This window comes from Pseudozyma hubeiensis, assembly GCF_000403515.1.
Source record: "Pseudozyma hubeiensis SY62 DNA, scaffold: PHS28, whole genome shotgun sequence".
NCBI lineage: Eukaryota > Fungi > Basidiomycota > Ustilaginomycetes > Ustilaginales > Ustilaginaceae > Pseudozyma > Pseudozyma hubeiensis.
The window spans coordinates 244,054-264,623 of record NW_012133810.1 but is presented as its reverse complement, the minus strand read 5'-3'; the positions used below and the strand labels follow the sequence as shown (position 1 = coordinate 264,623).

At 57.0% G+C, this 20,570-nt stretch overlaps 10 protein-coding genes across 10 annotated transcripts; 3 read left to right on the top strand and 7 right to left on the bottom strand.

Annotated features, from left to right (window-relative positions):
* Window positions 1–51: 51 nt before the first annotated feature.
* On the bottom strand, window positions 52–654 carry PHSY_002848 (hypothetical protein; the record flags this gene model as incomplete). The annotated part of the gene is made up of 1 exon (XM_012333470.1): window positions 52–654. One exon carries the CDS (start codon window positions 652–654, stop codon window positions 52–54), a length of 603 nt encoding a protein of 200 aa, XP_012188860.1.
* Window positions 655–870: 216 nt separating this feature from the next.
* PHSY_002847 (carbohydrate esterase) lies at window positions 871–1,968 on the top strand (the record flags this gene model as incomplete). The annotated part of the gene is made up of 1 exon (XM_012333469.1): window positions 871–1,968. One exon carries the CDS (start codon window positions 871–873, stop codon window positions 1,966–1,968), a length of 1,098 nt encoding a protein of 365 aa, XP_012188859.1.
* A 195-nt stretch (window positions 1,969–2,163) lies between these two features.
* Window positions 2,164–3,345, bottom strand: PHSY_002846 (hypothetical protein; the record flags this gene model as incomplete). Its single annotated transcript, XM_012333468.1, has 1 exon — window positions 2,164–3,345. One exon carries the CDS (start codon window positions 3,343–3,345, stop codon window positions 2,164–2,166), a length of 1,182 nt encoding a protein of 393 aa, XP_012188858.1.
* Window positions 3,346–5,133: 1,788 nt separating this feature from the next.
* On the top strand, window positions 5,134–6,375 carry PHSY_002845 (short chain dehydrogenase/reductase; the record flags this gene model as incomplete). The annotated part of the gene is made up of 1 exon (XM_012333467.1): window positions 5,134–6,375. The coding sequence occupies one exon, from the start codon at window positions 5,134–5,136 to the stop codon at window positions 6,373–6,375; it is 1,242 nt and encodes a 413-aa protein (XP_012188857.1).
* Window positions 6,376–6,742: 367 nt separating this feature from the next.
* Window positions 6,743–10,747, bottom strand: PHSY_002844 (hypothetical protein; the record flags this gene model as incomplete). Its single annotated transcript, XM_012333466.1, has 1 exon — window positions 6,743–10,747. The coding sequence occupies one exon, from the start codon at window positions 10,745–10,747 to the stop codon at window positions 6,743–6,745; it is 4,005 nt and encodes a 1,334-aa protein (XP_012188856.1).
* A 132-nt stretch (window positions 10,748–10,879) lies between these two features.
* On the bottom strand, window positions 10,880–11,362 carry PHSY_002843 (hypothetical protein; the record flags this gene model as incomplete). The annotated part of the gene is made up of 1 exon (XM_012333465.1): window positions 10,880–11,362. One exon carries the CDS (start codon window positions 11,360–11,362, stop codon window positions 10,880–10,882), a length of 483 nt encoding a protein of 160 aa, XP_012188855.1.
* A 90-nt stretch (window positions 11,363–11,452) lies between these two features.
* PHSY_002842 (hypothetical protein) lies at window positions 11,453–11,866 on the bottom strand (the record flags this gene model as incomplete). Its single annotated transcript, XM_012333464.1, has 1 exon — window positions 11,453–11,866. The coding sequence occupies one exon, from the start codon at window positions 11,864–11,866 to the stop codon at window positions 11,453–11,455; it is 414 nt and encodes a 137-aa protein (XP_012188854.1).
* Window positions 11,867–11,994: 128 nt separating this feature from the next.
* On the top strand, window positions 11,995–13,026 carry PHSY_002841 (esterase/lipase; the record flags this gene model as incomplete). The annotated part of the gene is made up of 1 exon (XM_012333463.1): window positions 11,995–13,026. The coding sequence occupies one exon, from the start codon at window positions 11,995–11,997 to the stop codon at window positions 13,024–13,026; it is 1,032 nt and encodes a 343-aa protein (XP_012188853.1).
* An 85-nt stretch (window positions 13,027–13,111) lies between these two features.
* PHSY_002840 (hypothetical protein) lies at window positions 13,112–15,982 on the bottom strand (the record flags this gene model as incomplete). Its single annotated transcript, XM_012333462.1, has 1 exon — window positions 13,112–15,982. The coding sequence occupies one exon, from the start codon at window positions 15,980–15,982 to the stop codon at window positions 13,112–13,114; it is 2,871 nt and encodes a 956-aa protein (XP_012188852.1).
* Window positions 15,983–16,342: 360 nt separating this feature from the next.
* Window positions 16,343–19,054, bottom strand: PHSY_002839 (hypothetical protein; the record flags this gene model as incomplete). Its single annotated transcript, XM_012333461.1, has 3 exons — window positions 16,343–16,665; window positions 16,805–18,860; window positions 19,025–19,054. The coding sequence occupies 3 exons, from the start codon at window positions 19,052–19,054 to the stop codon at window positions 16,343–16,345; spliced, it is 2,409 nt and encodes an 802-aa protein (XP_012188851.1).
* Between the last annotated feature and the right edge of the window lie 1,516 nt (window positions 19,055–20,570).

Sequence of the window (20,570 nt, the reverse complement as noted above, 5' to 3'; positions counted from 1 at the left end):
ACCCTAACCCTAACCCTAACCCTAACCCTAACCCTAACCCTAACCCTAACCCTAACCCTGCAGCAGCAAACATGTGTAGACAGCCGTGAACAAGATTCGTTTGAATCTCCGCTTCGCCTGTGTTGTGCTTTGTCGATCCTTGATCTGTTGATGCCGAGTTTGGCACCGCGCCACAATGTCGGGGCTCCAATCCGCGGCCTTGTTGGAAGTTCGGTAATAAAAGCGAGGAACACTGTTCGGTACAACGACGCCTTTAGAAGTCCGCCTTCGGCTGTTCGCTTCCCGAATCTCGTCTGTTGCTGTGTGCACGTGGTCAAAGACTCCACATTTCCTCGTAGAAGGCTGTCGCTTCGACTCGCCAAGCCGGGGAAACCCAATCGTGACCCTGCAGTAGAAATGCGAGCCGAAGGGCCAGCCGAATGTACGTCGCTTCCAAAGCGAGGCCGGAAGACACCAAGAACGAGCAGGAGATGGACAAATGCGACGGCAGGTCCCATGCGCTTGAGGCTCGGTCATATCTAGCGTGACAAGCGGCTCGCAACGTGTTGACTCCCAGAGGCGAACAGGCGCGGCTTTCCATTTGCGCTGTCGATCCCCCGCCTTCCATTTGAGACGAGACCTTATGCCCCCCTTGTCGGTCCACGGCGGATGCATCGAGCCTCCCTGGCGAACATATAAGCACGCCTTGCGCTTCCACAGTCGGCCCCCCGCTACGTTATCGCCACAAAGCCGTTGCCACTCCGCTATTGCCTCTTATTCATCTCAATCGAGTCACTGATCAAAACAATGCATCGACACAAAACATCCCTACTGCTTTGGTGCGCACTCGCACTTCAGCTAGGCGGCCAAGTCGCCCTCGGCGGCTCCGTGATGCCTTCCACGGAGGAATTGCTCAAGCGACAGATAGGCGGGCAGTCCATCCCAACGATCCCGGTATGCATTCCTCCTGAGGTGACATCTCCTTTGACCGGCAGCTACCCAAAGTCGGCGGTAACCACGGTGCAGACTGGCACGAACTGCGGTCCATACGGTGACCCGCCTGCTCAAGTGCTCGACAATCTGGAGTCGCCGAATGGCCTGCAGGACTACTTGCAAATCTGCCACGGCGAAATCATCACCATGACGGACAAAGGTGGCGACAAGCGAGCGGTGTGCTTCTACGCGAACCCAAAGTCGACCGAGGCCAAACCACTGCCACTGCTTGTGTATCTGCACCCTTCGCTGGCAGGCACGACGGTCACGTTCCCACTGACCGGGATCGACGGGGTACGCGACACGCAGTCGCTCAACAATGAGGATGCGGATCGTCTCGGATTCTCGTACATCCTACCAGCGGGCAGGAACACGGTGCACCAGTATCCCTTCCCAGACGACAAGGGGCTGGGATGGGACAACTGGTACCGCAACGTTGACCGCTCATCACCCGATCTCAACATCGACGTTGACTTTATCGACAAGACCATCGCCTACGCCAAAAGTCACGTTGCAGTCGATAAGCGTCGAGTGTTCCTCACAGGATGGTCAAACGGTGCCTCCATGGCCGAATTGTACGCCGCACAGACGGATGGGATCGCATCAGCCGCCGTGTACTCTGCTCCAGACCCGTATCGCGACTCGCAAGACCCTTGCACGCAGGTGCCGTACCCCAAGTATGCTACGCCTATTCGCGATGTGCACAACTACTGCGACATTCTTGGCATCTGCACGACGGGCAAGTACTACAACGATGATCTCAAGAAACGATATCCTTCGCTGCAAAAGAGTCTGGTGGTGATCGATGTGCTTACCACGGCGGTCAAGAGCCAAGACGCCAACGCGCAGTGCGATCCGGCTTGCCAAGGTGCGTGCGGGATTACGACGGGTACGTTGGCGCACACCCGTTGGCCGGTAGCGCGCAACACCGATACCTTCTTTTCGTTCATGCGAGACCACCCTCTGCCCAAGTCCGGTACTTGGGGAGCCCCTTGATAAAGCTCGTTGAAGGGGGGTTTTTTGGTTTCTCTTTTGCCTTTTGCTTCTTTTATCTCGATCCTCCTGAACGGCATACTTCTGAATGCCTCTCTTCTCACACCGTGTCACCATACACGCTGTGACCACTCGGCTGGATAATTTGTCCATTTAGAATGTTTGTAGGATACAAATACATGAGTGGATGATGCAAGATCACGTGCGTTGCTTTTTGGTCTTGGACGTTGCTGTCTTGGATGCGATGAGGGAAGGAAGCTGATCGTCGTTCGATGGAGACTTGCGCTTCTTGGCGCCCGCATCTCCGCTTTCCGGCTGAGGTGACGATGCGAGCGGGAGCGAAGCTTCTACGACGGTGTCAGACGAAGACGGCGGTACAACGGCAACGGGATGTGAAACGACGCCTCGATATGTTTTGCGTGTCTGTGAGCGAAGGATGAGACTTCTGCAATTGTTCGAGATGGCGTCTCTGGCAGCGGAAGGATTGAGACCAAAGATGGCACCCAAGTTGATGACGTCGTAGGGCGCCCTCAGGGACAGAACTTGGGTAGCACCCGAGGAGAAAAAGACGCCTTTGCCGTTCGTGACGCGAAGTAGGTCCCTTGCACCGCTGATGAGATTCCTCCTCGCCTTTGTCGCGTCGTCAGAAACTGCTTGTGAATAGGTGATCTCGAACTGAACGCCATTCTCGAGGGCCGCGTTGACAGTAGAGCGCTTGAGGAAGAAGGGGAGTCGAGGCTGCGCACCAAAATCGAGTGAGATGATGTCAATGCTGAAAGGTTTCAGCTCGGAGAGCGTTAAGCAGGCGTGTTGGAAAGCGGCCTCGGTGGTGGGTCGAACAGCGAGTAGGTCGTAGCTTTGCAGCGCGGTTGCGTTGTTGGTGACCCAGCCGCTTCCAGACTTTGCCATTGATTGATCATCGAGCACGAGTGTGAGCCGACTCAGTTGTGTGAGCCCGGACGAGTCACCAACAGGGGCCGCTTTGGCTTTGCCTTTTGCGTTGGATCGTGTACGAGGATCGAGCTCGGGGAACGGCGGATTCGGTCGACCGTCTCGGAGGGGTGCCATGGTGTTCGGATGGTGGGCAGGGTCGTACCGGGAATGCACGATGTGATTGAAGGCAACGTAAGCATACCTCAGATGGTCGAGCTCGAGTGCAACCTGCGCTAGCAGCAAAGCATCGTTCTCGCGCAAAGCGGCGAGGGGTTTGGTGGAAGGTGAATCCGACGTGGACGACGAGCCTGCCGGTTGCTGGTGCTGCTGTTGTTGTTGCTGTTTTGCTTTCTTCTTGGAGGCTTGCGCTTGGGATGCAGAGCCGGTAGAAGAGGAGGTGCCAGCTCCGACCGCCTGGGGCCAGGGTACGTTGAGGTCGTAGAACATGCTGCGATGCTACTACGCCTGCTGATGGCTCATGCTCGGATGAGAGAGGAGTGAGCGAGCGGAAGATGGTGTCTGTCGAGGAGTGCGAAAGTCAATATTACGAGCTTCGCAAAAAGTTGTAGCCAATCTGCGGAACTCGGAGACGTCAATTTTTTGTCCACCAACATTTGTGCAAGAAGAAGGTCTCACATGCAGTTACAAGGCGTGGATGCCTACAGGACGACGTGCTTGGCTAATTCGTTTCAGAGACAAGTAGATAAGCAAGATCACAGTCGGGAGTAGATAGGGAGAAAGATGAATTGGGTATATCAACATGTGGGGACACAGTGGTGGTGGGGAAGACTGATCGCACCGCGGGAGGGATCGTGGACCGGAACGACACCGTTGAGATCGAGCGGAAACGATCTTGAAGCCACTGGTTTCGAGCTCGGAGGCCGTCAGGGCTGAGAAAGCAACAGATGCTGACGAGATTCGACAATTTGTTCTGGATACGACAGCGCAACAGAGCGATGCGGTGGAGAGTGTTCGAAAGCACGACTACCACTCGAGCAGAGTGATGACCGTACTGATTGCCACAATGGCAGCAAAGAAACTGATTCCGAAAGCGGTAAGAGAGAGCATGCTGGTCGTAGAGCTTGACTGAGCAGCCGAGTCACAATGTTCCTTGTGGTGATGCTTTGCTGGCGGATGCGAAGGTGCGATGGTGACGGCGAGCGAGAGAGGTGGCGATGCGGAATGCGGGGAAAGGACGATGCTGTGATTGGTGGTTTGTTAGAGCTTGACAGCCGCACAGCTTGCTTAGTCACGCTGAGATTATGCACCGCGAATCATTCCAGATTTCACGCGCTACTGTATCCAATCGTGGCAGCCGCATCTGTCAAAAAAAAATGGACAGACTTCATGCGAGCATACCCCACACGGCAGCGCCTTATTCTCCGACCATCGGAGGAAGAAGCAAGCGCAACTCCGCTACTTTGCAACTGCTTAGCAGCAGCGCTCTTCGTACGCTTGCCACAAAGGTCGTCGATGCGTTGACGAGCTGGCTGAAAGGCTCTCAATCGTTGAGCGCGCATGCATCGTCTAGCTGCATATATGGTTGCCGCTGCACCCCAACACTTACAGCGACACCAAGTGAAAGTCTACGATGCTCTACACCGAGAGCGTAGTCTGTTCCTTGCGATTTGAAAGGCCTTGAATACGAACGAGCCATGTCCGATCATGCTCTCAAGGTGCTTCCCTGTCTGTCTGTCTGTGTGTCTGTCTGATACCTCGGTACGAATCGCCACTGCTGCAAAGTGGACAGCGTAAATTTGGTGTGGACACGAAAGCCAGACTGCCGCAAGCGAGTCGGTGCTCAACCATTGGATCCACTAGAACACACCGCTCGCTTGCCTGAGACCCTTGTGACACTCCAGGTTCCAGTGGCGCTCTAATTACCCTCGGTGCGGCTCCCAAACACATGCAGGACCCTGAGAACGGTCATTTCACACGAAAAGCACTCATGCGGCTGCCGCTCTGTTTGCTCCACCCTTTCAGGCTTGTAGCGAGCATCAGCATCCATCCACATGCCCAAGTGACAAGCGCCGACATCTTCTGACTGAACACATGCCACCAATCGGCGAATTCTACTCTGCGCTCCCCCCCTCACCTTTTACGTCTCCGCTGCCTTCCTCCGCCTCGTTCGCCACAAGAGTATATATAGATCCAGCCACTACTTTCCCTTCCATCCACCAGCTTCCCCGCCATCTTGCATTGTCGTCAACATCCACGACGTCCACATCCGCAGCTATGACAGCGACAACTACCACCGACTCGAAGGGCTTGACCCAGTTCAAGGAACCCTTCACCTTCGACTCGCTCCTACGCATCCTCAACAAGGTGCCCTTCTCCACTCCCTTCCTCGGCCTGCTCCCCGTGCTCGCTGTGTACTACCATAAACACAAAAACCCTTCCCTTGCGCTCCCCACCTCGGCTACCGACGCTTTGCCACTCGTGCGATCGCTCCTCTTCACCCAGTACAAGTGGACCGGCTACATCTGGATCTTCATCCTCGTCCGAACCATCAACCGCGCCATCAACCGCTACGTGCGAAACCACACCGAGTGGAGACGTGATCCCATCGACTACACCAAAGACATCGTCGTCATCACCGGCGGTTCTCAAGGTATCGGCAAGGAGATCGTTCAGCTTCTCAGCCACAAGAAGCGAGCCCATATTGCCGTACTCGACATGGCTCCTCCCGCATACATCAAGGCTCCCGCTGGAGCACCCGAGATTCTCTACTTCAAGACCGACGTCAGCAACCGTGAGCAAGTCGCCGAAGTGGGCGCCAAGATTCGAGCCGCCTTTGGTGGCAAGAAGGTCGGCGTCCTCATCAACTGCGCCGGTGTCGCTTCCGGAAACGCCATTCTCGACGTCGACCTCGACTCGGCTGCTCGATTGTGGCGCATCAACACCCTCTCCAACTGGATCACCGCCAAGGAATTCGCTCCCGACATGATCGCTCGCAACCACGGTCACGTCGTCACTGTCTCTTCCGCAGGAGCCTATGCCACTCTTCCTTCCATGTCCGAGTACGCCACTTCCAAAGCCGCCGCGCTTGCGTTCCACGAATGTCTTGCCATCGAATTCCGCACTCGCTACAATGCTCCTCGCGTTCGAACCACTCTCGTCGCGCCCACCAAAGTCCGTACCGCTCTCGGTGACGGAATGGAAGACCACGCCGATCCGTTCTTCACTCCTGTCCTCGAACCCGTCCAGGTCGCAGAAAAGGTCGTTTGGACCCTCGACTCGGGTCTCTCTCAGCACCTGATGCTTCCCGGTTTCGCCAATCTCCTGCCTTGGATCCGTGCCTTGCCCGACTGGTTCCGTCGTCTCTTGGCCATTTTGGACAACAGCGACAACACGGTCACCGAAAAGAGCATGTCAAGAGCAATGAAGAACGGTTACGGAAGCAACTGGGAAGGCGCCGACAAGGAGCTCTACGATCGTAGGAAGAAGCTCATGGAAGCTGCCAAAGGAGCAAAGTGATCCCAACGCAACTGGCCCCTTGACTCTTGCTGTTCTCCGCTTGCACTAATGTGGTTCCGACTCTATTGTAATACTCGCTGCTCATAGACTTTTTTAATCTCAAATGTGACACACATCGATGCTGGCGCTTCCTGTGCGTGCATCCCTGTCTCCTTTCCTTCCCTTCTATGACCATGCGGAAAGTGATTGTGTCACAATGTGAGACTCTGATCATTCATCGGACGAACGCAAACGAGGAACAGGCGAGACCAAAACACGTATTTCAATTGTGTTTGCTTTGTCGTTTGATTGTGTGAGATGAAAGAGCAGATCCGTATCTAGATGTTGCCATCATGTATCGACTTTGAACTTGAAACGTGAAGTCCGCTCAGCGTCCACCTTTCTTCTTCTTCTTCTTCCCGCCACCCGACGTGCTGATCACAGGCGCTGCCACAGTCTCTGTAGTCACAGCATTGCTCTCCGTCACGAGAGCTGTTGGCGAACTGTCGCCAGTGTGCGTCTCCTTGCTGCCTTCACAGAGCATGCCCGAGCCTGCGCTTGCCTGACTCCCACTATCTCCGCCGTCCGAGTTCGAAGCACTGCTGTCACGTACCCCCTTGGCTTCCGTCCGGCTGTCGGCTGTGGTTGTCAAACCACTGCTCTGGCTTAACAAACTCGATCGCGTGGACCCTCCGGCAGGGAGAGCATACACCAGCTCCTTGGTCGAGATCAACTTGGATGTTGCATCCCGAGTTGTTGAAAGGCTTGGTCTCGGCTGCTCAGCAGTGACGTCGTCCGAATCCACCTCGAACACGCCCATGGTGAAATCGTCGTCTGCGCTGCTGCTGCCGTTGGACTGATCGACCTTGCCGACGCCGCCAAGCCCTGCGTCCATCACATCGAAGAGCGGAGCTGCAGGGGCTGTCGGGCTGCGGCTGGCCTCTATGGCGTCCCAGTCACACTCGTCAGGGTCTGCTGCTGCGTCTTCGGCCTCGCTGAAGCGTGTTGAGGGGGTTTCGGCCGAGCTGGGCTGTGAACCTCGCAATGGTTGATCGTTGCGCAACGCTGAGAGCATCGACAGATCGGAGCGGTTGGATCCAGATTCAGCATTTCGTTCGCTGCCGTCTATGCGAAACCGATGGCGTCTCGAACGGTCCGAGTCTAAATCTTCGCCGAGCAGATCCACATCTTCCTCGCCGTCAAACGAGATCGAAGCCGTGTTCCGAGACAGGGGATCCGGGCCACCTTGTGCGGCTGCCGATCCAGGTGTCGCACCTGTGCGTCGTCTGGCCATGTCGACGCCACGTCCAAGCTCCTTACCAGCGCGGTAGATGCCACCTAGCCCACCGGCCACAATGCGGATGGGAATGCTGCTGCCTGTCGTCCATCCGGCCGAACGGGCACGCTGCCCCTGTGGAAAGCTGGGGATATGTGCTGACGCGCTGCGTGGTCGCAGTTGCTCGGGGCTGAACGATGTCTGGTTGAGCGCGCCCGCCAAGCTGTCGTCGAACGAGCTGCTTTCTTCCGCTGAAGGCTCACGTGAGACGATGCGTGCGGTGCGACGAACCTGAATCGGCCGCGAGCCGCGACGCTGAATACTACGCAGAGACGCTGCTTCCGGCGTCAAAGCAGACGCGGCTTTGACGTTGCGCATTCGGGCATGGAAGAACGTCTGGCGAGATAAGAAGATAGATGACGGCAGCATGGCAGGCGATTGGCTGTAGGTCTCGATCTCGGCTTTGGCTACTGATTCAAAGGGCTTTGCAAGCGAATCCTGGGATCGAAGCAGAAGTCGTGATGTGGCCGAGGAATCCGCGAGCGTGGCTACGTTGAGCTCAGTGACGGCTCCAGCTTGGGGAGCGAGGTGCTCCCACGTGGCCACTCGCACGCAGTCAGCGTGCAGACGTGGAGCTGACTGCTGATGAAGGATGCCCTGGCCGGCTTTTCTCATCATCTGAGAGAGTCCGGATGTTCGTGGCGATGTGGCAGCATCAAGGCGATGTGTCGAGTCCACCCCTTCTTCGCTTGTCTTGCCGAGGCCGTGCACCTGTGCCTGTGTGCTCCAGCATCGGATAGCATGAAGCGTCACACTGACAGAGCGTGTGTCGACAGTCAGCAGTTCGAAAGGCAAGCTCGAATCCGCGTCGTGGCGAGAAGCTCGCGACGTTGAGTTGAGCAGCATGAAAGATGGAGGCGGATGGGTGATCTGCGAGTCGGTCGGATTGGAGGCGTCGAAGTCTTTACCCGTCCGGCTGGACGGTCGAAGTGCGACTTCCTGCGACAAATGTTGAGGCAGCGAGGGCCGGGCGGAGCGCGCGAGGCTGGATAGCGAGAGACCGAACGGCTGAAGCGCCAAAGGGTTACGGATCTTTGCTTGCACGTGATTGGCAATGGAAGGAACGCCGCCAAACGGATTGACCGCGTAGACATGTACGGTCCCGCTGTGTGTGCCAACAGCGATCCACTGAGAATCAGGAGACCACTGTGCATTGACGACATCGGCCGTTGTGATGCCACGCATCAGCTTGTACCGATGGAGAACGGCCGGCATGGAGGACGGAGTTGCCGGGATACCAAATGTGCCCGAGAGCGGCAGCTCGAATACATGAAACGCGTGGCCAAGCGCATCAGCGGTGAGGAGCATTCGTCCGCAAGGGCTGAACGAGACCAAGGTGACGGCATGATAGGAGGGTGCAAAGGTGCAGATGGTGCGTGCGTCGGATCTTAGGTCAACTACGCGAACACAAGCAGATTGCAGAGAGCTTGAGCCACGCCCGGCATCAACGTCGACAGCCGCTGCGCCGCCCGTCGACAAGCGCTTAGCGCTACGCGCACCGTCGTCTGCGAGAAGCATGGGGGAGCTCGAGGCTGAAGAGGCGTGGCGTGGCAGGTTGGCAGGTGCATGAGGAGCTGATTGGGAGAGCAGACTGGGCTGCGGCGGCGAGAATGTATTGGCGTCTGGTGGACTGGCAGCTTGAGGCCAGTAGGAGCTTCCCCATTCGCCAAGCGTGCGGACGCCGTTGACGACGCCTCCGCGAAAGCGACGAGCTGCGTCACCGACGTGCGCCGAGGTGTCAAAGAGGTTGTCGCGCATTTCGCCGACGCGATCGGAAGCAACGGTGTGCGTGGCGGTCGAGGGGCGCGAAGGATCACGGTGCGCTGCGCCGGAGGTTTTGCGCGTGTCGGAACATATGGGCGAGAGGTGTTCGGAAGCTGAACAGCCAAAAGCAAGCAGGCGGTGGGACAGAGAAATAGGCGGGGCGCGATCGGTCGAAACAGACGAGACGTCGAGAATGGGAGGGCGCACGTATTGGAGACTTGTTGTCGACAGCACATGAATTGCGGCCGGAGCAGCAAAGGAGAGCACGACGAAGTGTTGGTTGCACTGAATTTGGACTTTGGGCCAGACGAGGTCGCGGCGTTGATCGAATTGGCTCGACACTGTGGGTGGAGGTCGAGAGGGAAGCTCAAGCTGCACAGAAGCCTGTACGTGGTGAGTTATGAGCGAGTAGACGAGCAAGCAAGGGACATGATCGGGTTCCTGAACGACGAGAAGGAGCTTGATATCGTTCATGTCTGCGGTGGGAGGTCGGATAAAGGCGGTGAGAAGGGTGGCAGTTGAAGCCGGGGATGCGGATCCGGAGCCGGAGCCGGAGCCGGAGCGATCGAGAAGCGTGTCTGCTGCGCTCGGCAGAAAGAGCAGCTCCGAGATGGTCCGGTGTTGGACCAGGAGCGCCTGAAGAGAGCCGTCGTCGAAGTACGAGATGAGCAAGGGAGAGCTCTTGGCCGAGCTCGATCTGATAGGGAGGCGGTCCCATCGCGACCAGAGCAGACGAGGCGCAGCAGCGCGATGCGAGTGCTGCGCAGAGTGAAGCGCAGCATCGATATGGCTTGGATCGGGGGAGGAACCGGCGTTGTGGAAAGCGTCGTAGATGGGCGAGACGGAGCCATCGGAGCGGAGAGGAGTGGCATGAGCTGCGGAAGGGGATAGCGGATTGTTTGTGTTGGAGTGAGCTGCGATGAGGTTCGAGATGCCGCGATTAGCGTGCTGAGAGATGGCCGAGATGGTGGAAGTGACCGATTCGATAGCAGACACGGGTTTGAGCGTGGATGCTACAAATACACGAGGAGCTGCCGAAGCTGAGGCGGAAGGTGGCGCGCCATCATCGTGACCTAGAGCGAGGGCGGGAGCAGAAAGAAGTGAAGGCTGACTCTGGGTTTCAACCGGCTCAGAGTCTGCGATGAGGTCTGGGGTGGGTGAAGGCGAGTCTAGAGTGGAGACGGCGGGTGAGGAAGCTGGGCCGCCGTCGTTACTGTTGTTGGTGCTGCTGTTGTTTTTCTTTTTCTGCTTTGACGAGGATGATTGATTAGCGTCATTGGAGCGAGGGCTCATGGATGTCGAGCTCGATGCGAGCTCTGGCCGAGGAGACGAGATAAAGAGACGAACACGGTGCGGACCGAGATTGCTAGCCAGCAGGTTTGAGGACAGGGCTTCCTCGGGTCAAATGGTACGCGAGAGTGCAGTTCAAGATGGAGATAGATTGAGCAAAATGGAGGGGAAGAGGGAGGGATCCGGGATACGATGTGTATGTGATGGATGACGCGTGATGAGGAGGTAAGCGGACGTGGTGCAGCTGGTGGGACGAAAGCGAGCGTGTGGAGTGACTTGATGAGGTGTTGCTGTTGTTGCCTGTGGTTGTGTTGTATTAGTGTGGTTTGTGTGCTCAGACTTGATGATGATAATGTTGGTGGTGTCTCGTGGATGGGTGAGGAGGAGGATGATGCGTGGTGCTCGATGCCTAGCGATAGGCGTCGAGCGTATATGCACAGCCTGCATGCTGCCATCCACCCCACCACACAAAACAAGCTCGAGCGGCACAATCTGACGCGACTCAGAGAGTGTGATTCGGTTGTGCGACTGGGCTGACACTGGGTTATCGCTGGCTGCCTGCAGATTGAACCCTGAACTTTTGGCGTTCGAGGCGACCGTGCCCTGTCCGACCCGCATCCCGGGTGACCCGATGCAGCCGACCTCTGAGTCACTTTGCGAGAGGCGAGCGCGTCACCTCTGCTGCTCGGTGGCTCAGTTGCGAGTAAGTTACCGCAAAGGGTCCAACATAACACTGCCAGAGTGCCAAGCGTGCGAGCTCTGGACTGACGCGTTTGTCCGTGTCAGGTGAAGGCGCATCAAGGGGCACCAGATCAGTCTCACCGGCGCTTGTCCTCCACATTTTCGTTGGTTGACGTTGGTCAAATCACAAAGTGAAAGCGCGGCCGCCCCGCATCCGACTACACTGTATGATGGCAACAACCCGGCTCCATCACCAATTCGCAGCAGCCGCCGTTTCGCACGACCCAAGTAGCAAGGTCGAGTCGGCGTGTCATACGAGTGTGTCTGTATCGATCGATTGGATAACTTGACCGAAGTCGGGATCGAGTTTCTTGAGCCGGCCGATGCAGCGCAGATCCGCGGAACGCGTGGAAGCGTCAGGGTCCTGCTGTGTCGCTGCATCGTACCAGACGACGTTGATTGAAAGCGAGATGAAAGCGAATTGAATGTGTCGAACCTCCTTTCCTTTCCATCTGGTTGGCTTCTACACTCTGCAGCATCACGTCGGACCTGCTCATAGTCTGCTCAGCATGACGACCACATCAGCGACAGCAGCGGCGTCCTCTTCCGTCGCAGACGAGAGGCTCCACGCCTGGAGTCTCCAGTACGTACGTTTGAAAGCCATCGTTCTCCTGATGCGCTCCCTCAATTCGCTTCGTCCACTCCTACATGGTTCACAACCACCGCTTCCTCACGCTTTCGAACGTCACATCGTAGACTTGCCATCACGCCAAAGCGGTCGCACCATCAAGGCTCACATCTACCGCAGCAAGCACGTTGCCCCATCTCCCGATGGCGTCGCTGCTCCCTTGCCTGTTCACGTCAGCTGGCACGGGTCTGGCTTCGTCCTGCCCAACCTCGGCGACGATCACGCCTACATCGTCCACCTTCTCCAAACACTCGGTCCCAATTGCATCCTGGTAGACGCCGACTACCGCAAAGCTCCCGAGCATCCCTTCCCTGCAGCCAGTCACGATGCCCAGGACGTTGTCAATTACATCCTCTCACAACCCAACGTGTACGACGCCGATCGCATCACCCTCGGCGGCTTTTCTGCAGGTGGCAACCTCGCCCTTGTCGTCGGCGCACAGCTCGGTCCACAACGCATCGCAGGTATCGCCGCACTATACCCTGCCGTCGACTTTACCGTAAAACCAGGCGACCGCAGCCTCCCCACAAAAGATCGTCCTGCCAGCGGCTTCCCCCTCCCGTCGTGGATGAGCAACGTCTTCCTCGATTCCTACTTTGTCCGTCAGGAGGACAAGCGTCATCCGCTTTGCAGCGTCTACTTCCTCGACGCTGCCCGGTTCCCGCCCCTCCTCCTCGCCTCCGGTCAGGTCGATTACCTCTGGCACGCCTCCAACAAGCTCGTTCGCAAACTCAAGGACGCAGGAAGGAACGACGCCCGCTTCATCAGTGTCGAAAAGGAAGGCCATGGATTCGACAAGCTTCCACGCGGTCCCGAATCTCGTCAACGGAGGGACTACGTCTACTCCGAATTCGCCAACTTTATCCGCGACTCGTGGTCACGCACATCTGCTCAACGGAAAGCTCAGCTCTAGACTGCATGGATCCTGTATCGCACATCGCTCGCTTGTAATGCGTACGTCTCAAGGTCGTTATAGAACAATCCATTGCATTCTCTGCCTACATATCTTGATCCGAGCCCGGTTGAGAGCGCCCTTGCTCCTGCTCATCCAGCTGCTGCGATGCCTGGCTCTGCCGCCTTCTCAACCCATCGCTGCTCCTCAAGTCTGCCTTCTCTCCCTCATCTACACCGTCTATATTGGCTCGATCCGTTTCTGCTCCCGTTTCGGCCTCAAGGGCATGGTCACCGCCCGCGTTCGTTCCTTGCTTGGAACGCCGTACCGGATTTCGCATGAAATGCATCCTCTCTCCAGAATTGAGCATCCTCGCTCCGATCCGAGCCGGTGTCGACTGCATCCACCCCTTCCTCGTATAGTTGATCGGCGACTCTTCACCTGTGAAAACGGCCAGATCGTACAGTAGAGCCCCGAACAGCGCACCTGCAAAACAGCCCGCTTGTGGACCGTAGATCCACCAGTAGTCGTTGTGAGTCCAAAGCTCTTTTCCATATCCAACCATGTACAAGAACAGTCTAGGTCCCAGATCTCGACTCGGAGAGATCGCGTAGCTCGTAGGCCATCCGAACGACATTCCGATCATCACCACCACGAAACCCAACACCAGCGCAGAGAGACCGTCCGAAGGTGGTGCGTTCGTCTCGTCACCCACCGCCAACACCATGGCCATCAGGATGCTCGTCGCCGCCACTTCGGTCCCGAACCCGGATGCCGAGGTGAAGACGAGTTGCGGCACAGTGACGAACAGCTTGCCCGTTCCGTGGTCACCGGAAAGCGTGCGGATGGCGCGTCCGCCCTCGTAGTGGTCAATCGCCGGTAGGTAGATACCGTACGTGATGGCGGCTCCCAAGATCGAGCCTAGCAGTTGAGCGCTCCAGTAGATGGGCACTTGGATCCACGGGAACCCTCGGAAAACGGCGAGCGCCATCGTGATCGCAGGGTTGCAGTGCGCACCGCTGCGTCCACCACTCAGATAGATCGTACTGGCAACCGCCAGTCCCCACGCCCAGTTCTGGTTCGGATAGGCTCCTGCGCTCGATCCCATCGACTGCGATAGCGTCACCTGACAGTCGACGGCTGTTCCTACCGTGATGAGCAGCATCGTCGCCAGCAATTCTGCCAGGAACTCGCGACCGTGATATCGCCACCTTGACCACGTGGTGGGAAACGCTAGACTGCCGTCTGGCAGCGTACCTTGGCCGCCCAGCCAGTTCTCGTCGTCTAGGAAAAGCGCATCCTGGTTTTCCTCGCTCTCAAAAGGCTGTCCGTCTCGACTTGCTGCACCGTGCGTGTCTGTCTCGCTTGACGAGAATGCAGTGTCGTCGCTGCTTCGACCCGCCGCTTCGCTTGCCATCCCCGCTTGAACAGGTTCCTGGTTCGTCTGATTCGCGCCCGCCTCACCCGGTCCATCTTTCCCAGCATGTCTTTCAGCTTGAGAGGGCATGCTCTTTGCCAGCCACCCACTCCTAGTATCACGAACACTCGAGCCTCCTTCACTCTCGCTCCTCCCTCCCACTGGTCTAGGCTCCATACGATCCTCTCCAGAGCTTCGTCCACCATGCAGACTATCCTTGCCATCAGTCGTCGAGGGCTTCCTCTCCAATCCTCGCATCTCGTCCAGTTCCCTGCCCTCATCAAAGTATCCTGCACCTCCACGCTCTTCGTTATGGCTAGCTTTTCTGCTCTGCGTACTCGGCTTCCTGACTCCCACGCCAGCAGCAGGCCCACCTGCAGCCCTACCCTTTGGCGTAGGTCTAGCACCAGAGAGCCCTGGATGCCGAGTTTGATCCATCGCCGATTTGTGTGATTCCTCTTTGGATCTCTTTCTCTCTTCGACTTCAGTGTGGAGCTGACTGGCGCCCTTGTGGCTCGGCTCGGATACGAGGACGTTGAACCCTTGAGATGGGAGGAAAGGCATGGACGAAGTTTTGATGTGCTTTGGCGAGGGAAAGGTGGGCAGCCCGCCTCCTTGAGCGGTCGGCGATTGGTGAGAGCTTATATCGTCGTCGATAGCGCTGCCTTGGGAAGCAGAGGAAGCTTCGGCGTGTTGAGCTTCATGCAGAAGCTGCTGTCGAGCGGTTGATAGCCGTAGTTGAGATTCCGAGGCTTTGTCTGTCACGGACTCGCTAGGCTGTTTTCCACGTGGTCTGAGGTCTTCATCCCGAGCGATAGGAGCTCTTGAAGTTTCGGCGGCCGTCGGACTGCTATAGGACGACTCGAACAGTGGTCGGGTCTGCGTCAACGCCGGTTGGCCCACACGATCGGGGACGCCTGTCGTCGGTAGCGGCTCCCCCTCTCGAATCGGAGGTAGCTCGCCCGCGCCTGTATTGGTGGAGGTTGTAGGGCTGACAGTCAGTTGCAGCGGATGTGTGCCGGCTTCGCCACTAGCATCGTATTCAGTCTCGGTGTCGCGTGCGAAATCGCGTCCATGAACAGTCTCGTTTGGTCCTCCCAGAGAGTCTGTCGTAGTAGACCGGGTTCCGTGTGTCAGTCGACCCAGTTGAGGCGGTGGAACAGCTTGTGCAGGCTTCTGTTTTGCCGAGGGCAGCCGCTTCACCCGAGGCAGAGTGCTTCCCAGACTCCACAGCGGACGCTTGGGCGCAGGCTCGGCGGATGTGATGGTCTGGTATCCTCTCACAGCCTGCGGAGCAGAACTGGACGGTATTGTCGGAGCCCCTGCACGTGATTGTAACGACGGTGGCGGCAGGCTCGACTGAGATGACAACGAGGCGTTTGTCGCTGAAGCATTGGCGCTCGAAGCTTGTGAAGGCTGTTGCACCATATTGGAAGGGCGCGATGCTGGCGCTTCTGATGCGATCGAAGGTGAGTGTCGAGGTGGTTGAGGACGTTGACATTCGTCGCTCTGATCGGCTCGCCCCTCAGGGCCGAAATGTATCGAGCCCGAATCGCTCATGTTTACAGTTCATGGGAGATGATGGAAGAAGGTAGGAGACGAAGGTGACAGCCAAGATTTCTGCTCCTCATCGCTTCCCCCTTCCGAGCTCTGTATATCGCAGCGCCGCATCTAGCGGCACGACACACAATCCCGTTCCGATGACCAGCACTATGCAGCCAAGCACATGTTCTTCCTTCGAGCTATTCGACCCTGATTCTTTGGCGAAAAAGAGGGCGCCTAAGGCCGAAGCGAAGCTTTGTCGGCCCTTTTTTTTTCTCTGTGCCGCGAGTGAATCATCATCATGCGTCTGGACGACGCCACTTTGTTATTTCGGCGCTATTGGATTGGAGAAAATGAAAGGTTTAGCCGATCTTTTTCCTACCGCGTGAGCGACACCTGCGGGATGATCCATTCGTTTTGCAAACACGATGGAAATCTTGACGCAAGGACCATGATGATCATGCGAAACTCAGATCCGACGATGCAAGGATGTCGCTCATTCAGCTGCAGCATTTCGTCTGGGGCCTCAATCGTACCGGAACCACAGCGATAACAGCTCAACATGGCCAGAGGCCGTATCCCTGGAATTGTCAAATCATCAAAGAGGTTTGAAAATGCACTCAGAAATTCAGGAACGAAAAAGCCAATCTCCTCAAGACCTGTTGAATCCTCAGTCACCACGGTGGGAACGACACAAATTACTGCGGGAAAACACTTTTGGATGATGTCGAGAGCAAACGATGTGTGTGTGTGTGTGTGTCTGTATGGTACATGAACAAGATGTGCAAGAACAACCTTTCTTTTTGTGAGTTTAGTCGATCGACTCCATGGCCGACTCACCGGCCACCTCCTCGGTGGCAGCCTCGGCCTTGTCGTCAGCGACGTCGGCGTCGATGCCAGTGTCGTCGATGGAGAGACCGAGCGAGATGAGCTTGTAGAGGCGGTTGGCAAAGTCGTGGGGCTGCTCCAGCGTGAAGCCAGAGGTGAGCAGCGCGGTCTCGTAGAGGAGCACGGTCAAGTCACGCACGGTGGTGTCGTTCTTGTCCTGGCTCGACTTGGCGGCGAGCTCCTTGACGATCGGGTTGGAAGGGTTGAGCTCGAGCGTCTTCTTGGCAGCCATATACTGCGACATGCTCGAGTCACGCAGAGCCTGCGCCTTCATGATGCGCTCCATGTTGGCGGACCAGCCAAAGGTGTTGGTGACCAGCACGCAGGGCGAGCCGACGATGCGGTTCGAGACGACGACCTTCTCGACCTTGTCGCCGAGGATCTCCTTGACGGTCTTGCAGAGGTCCTCGCAGTTCTTGGTGTCCTCCTCGCGCTGCTTCTTCTCCTCATCCGACTCCTCGAGCTCGAGACCCTCCTTGGAGACGCAGATGAGCTTCTTGCCCTCGAACTCCTTGAGCTGGGTGACGGCGTACTCGTCGATGGGGTCGACCATGAGGAGAACCTCGAGACCCTTCTTCTTCAAGCGCTCCAGGAAGGGCGAGTCGCGGATCGAGGCGAGCGATTCGCCGGTGAGGTAGAAGATCTGGTTGTTCTTGCCGTCCTGGGGCATGCGGGTGATGTAGTCCTTGAGAGAGGTCTGCTCCTCGCCCGACTTTGTCGAGTGGAAGCGGAGGAATTCGGCGAGCTTGGCGCGGTTGGTGGCGTCCTCGTGGATGCCGAGCTTGAGGTTCTTGCCAAAGGCCTCGTAGAACTTGGCAAAGTTGTCCTTGTCCTCGGCGATCTCGGAGATCATCTCGAGCGTCTTCTTGACAACGTTCTTGCGGATGACCTTGAGAATCTTGTTCTGCTGGAGAGTCTCACGCGAGATGTTGAGCGGCAGATCCTCCGAGTCGACGATACCCTTGACAAAGTTGAGGTACTCGGGGATGATGTCCTCGCAGTCGTCCATGATGAAGACGCGACGAACGTAGAGCTTGATGTTGTTGCGCTTCTTCTTGGTCTCGAAGAGGTCGAAGGGGGCACGCTTGGGGATGAAGAGGAGCGCCTTGAACTCGAGCTGACCCTCGACGGAGAAGTGCTTTACGGCGAGGTGGTCCTCCCAGTCGTTGGAGAGCGACTTGTAGAAGGCCGAGTACTCGTCTGCGGTGATCTGCTTGGGGTCGCGGGTCCAGAGGGGCTTAGTCTTGTTGAGCTCCTCCTGCTCGGTCTTGAGCTCCTTGACCTTCTTCTTGGGCTTGTCCTTCTTTGCGTCCTCGTCGTCGACCTCCTCGATCTTGGCCTTCTTCTCGTCGTCGTCGGCGGTCTCCTCCTCGGCCTCCTCGACCTCGGTCTCGACCTCCTTGGTGACGACGAGCTGGATGGGGTACGAGATGAACTCGGAGTGCTTCTTGACGATCTCGCGGATGCGCTTCTCCTCGAGGTATTCCATCTGGTCCTCCTTGAGGAAGAGACGCATCTCGGTACCGCGGCCGATGCTGGGGTTGACGGTGTCCTGGGTGATGGTGAAGGTGCCACCAGCGGCGGATTCCCAGATGTACTGCTCGTCGTCGTTGTGCTTGGTGATGACCTGCACCTTTTCGGCGACGAGGTAGGCCGAGTAGAAACCGACACCGAACTGACCGATCATGGAAATGTCGGCGCCGGAGGAGAGGGCCTCCATGAAGGCCTTTGTGCCGGACTTGGCGATGGTACCGATGTTGTTGACGAGGTCGGCCTTGGTCATACCGATACCAGTGTCGCGGATGATGAGGCACTTGTTCTCCTTGTCGGGAGTGATGCGGATGTAGTACTCGGGCTCTGCCTTGGTGTACTCGGGGTCGGTGAGGGCATTGTAGCGGACCTTGTCGAGGGCATCGGACGAGTTGGAGATGAGCTCACGGAGGAAGATCTCCTTGTTGGAGTAGAAGGTGTTGATGATCAGATCCAGAAGCTGGCTGATGTCGGCGGCCTGTGAGAGAGCAAGACACGGAATGCACGTTGAGAATGGGTCAGTGATCGATGCTTAGGAGTGTGGCGGTTGGGACCGGCAGCAGAGGCAACGTCGATGACGGTGAGCGCCTAACGAGATGCTGCCGACGCGACGCTGGCGCTGACGAGCGAGGAGATACTTACGAAGCCGAAGGTCTCAGTGTTGCCGGACATGATTGGTATATCGTGATGCAACGTCTGGGGGGTATGTGCGGTGAGGGGAAGAGAAGAGGTGAGCTCGAGATGGGATTGGAATAAATGGCTTTGCGCAGCGGCTCAGCAGCAGCTCGGCAGCTCAGCAGGTTCAACTTGACAGGGCGAGTGTTGAGCGAAGTTCACGTACGCCTGAGCGCGCAGTCAAGAACCGTCTGGAAGAAAGTGTCCAGCCAAAAAAAGTGGGCGTGCGCGGAGATTCGAGAAGAAATTGGACGGCTGGGAAGCGCGCTTTGCTTGTTTCCATGTGGTTCTTTTGCGGCGACGTGTGGCCTCTCAAAGCAACGCTCTGCGCAGCCACCACGCCTTGTCATTTCAGACATGCTCACACGGTCGTCGGAAGCATTCCGAACAGAATCACACAGGCTTCTCTATAGAATGTCACCGAGGCATTTGGTACTGGCAAGGGAGCCATTGATAGTAATTGGCGGTTGCGAACCAGTCGGGACCTGAAGTCAGATAGATGTCCAACCGCCTCAAGGCGTAGGTAGCGCCAGTATCTTGCTACGCGTGGAATTCGATGGAAGGCTTACATAAGCTTTTGGTGCGGGTGTTCTTGCTGGGCCTTTGACTCTGAGAGTGATGTAGATGTAACAGTCATCCTTTTAAGATAAAGTTGTGTTAGACCCGCATCTACTCATCATTCGTATGACGTGCTCTCTGTGCAGACGGAGCCGAGATCGATCACCATTTTCTGGCAGGGTCGAGTGAGTCGATTTGGGATGGTGGGCAGCTGGTCAGTGTTGTTCAAGTCGGTTGAACGCCGCCTGTACTTGAGGGCACTGCAGAAGCAAAGACAGCGAGCGAGGTTCGAGTGACAGACAGCCAGCCAGCCGCTCACGAATCTGATTCCTCCACCCTGTCTGCCGTCGCTATCGTCTCCAACCATCACCTTCATCTTCATCTGCGCCCTTCTCGGCCTTTTGTCTTTGGCCCACTCTGCAGAACTGCATCAACGCGACAGCCGACATTCTTCCCTCGCACAGCTTAACCGCGATTCTCCCTTTGTGGTTGTGCGCGTTGCGTCTCACCGATCTCACGCATCTACCCTCCTTTTCACCGCAAACAGCCTTGACATTGTCTCGCTGCTCGACACGTCCATCTCATCGCTTCATCCGCGAAGAAGGACTCATGCTTCGCTTGTCCTCTAGCACCCCAACTCTCGCACCATCTGGTCAAGCTACACAGCGTTCTTGATCTTCTCCACCATCAATTCGAGCGGAACGACTGTATCATCACCTCCTCCTCCATCTGCACCACACCCTTCAAGCGGAACATGCAATCACCCCGCTCTTCTCACTCGCCCCTTTCAAATTCAGTATCGCAGCTTCTTCTTCACGCGCAATCACACGCGCCCCCATCTTGTCAGCCATCTCTTTCTCCTTCCCACCTTCCGCCTCTCTCTCATCACCATCACGTTCGCTACCGCCTTTGAAGCACGCGCCGCCATCTTCAACTTCCATCGCATCCCACCGCC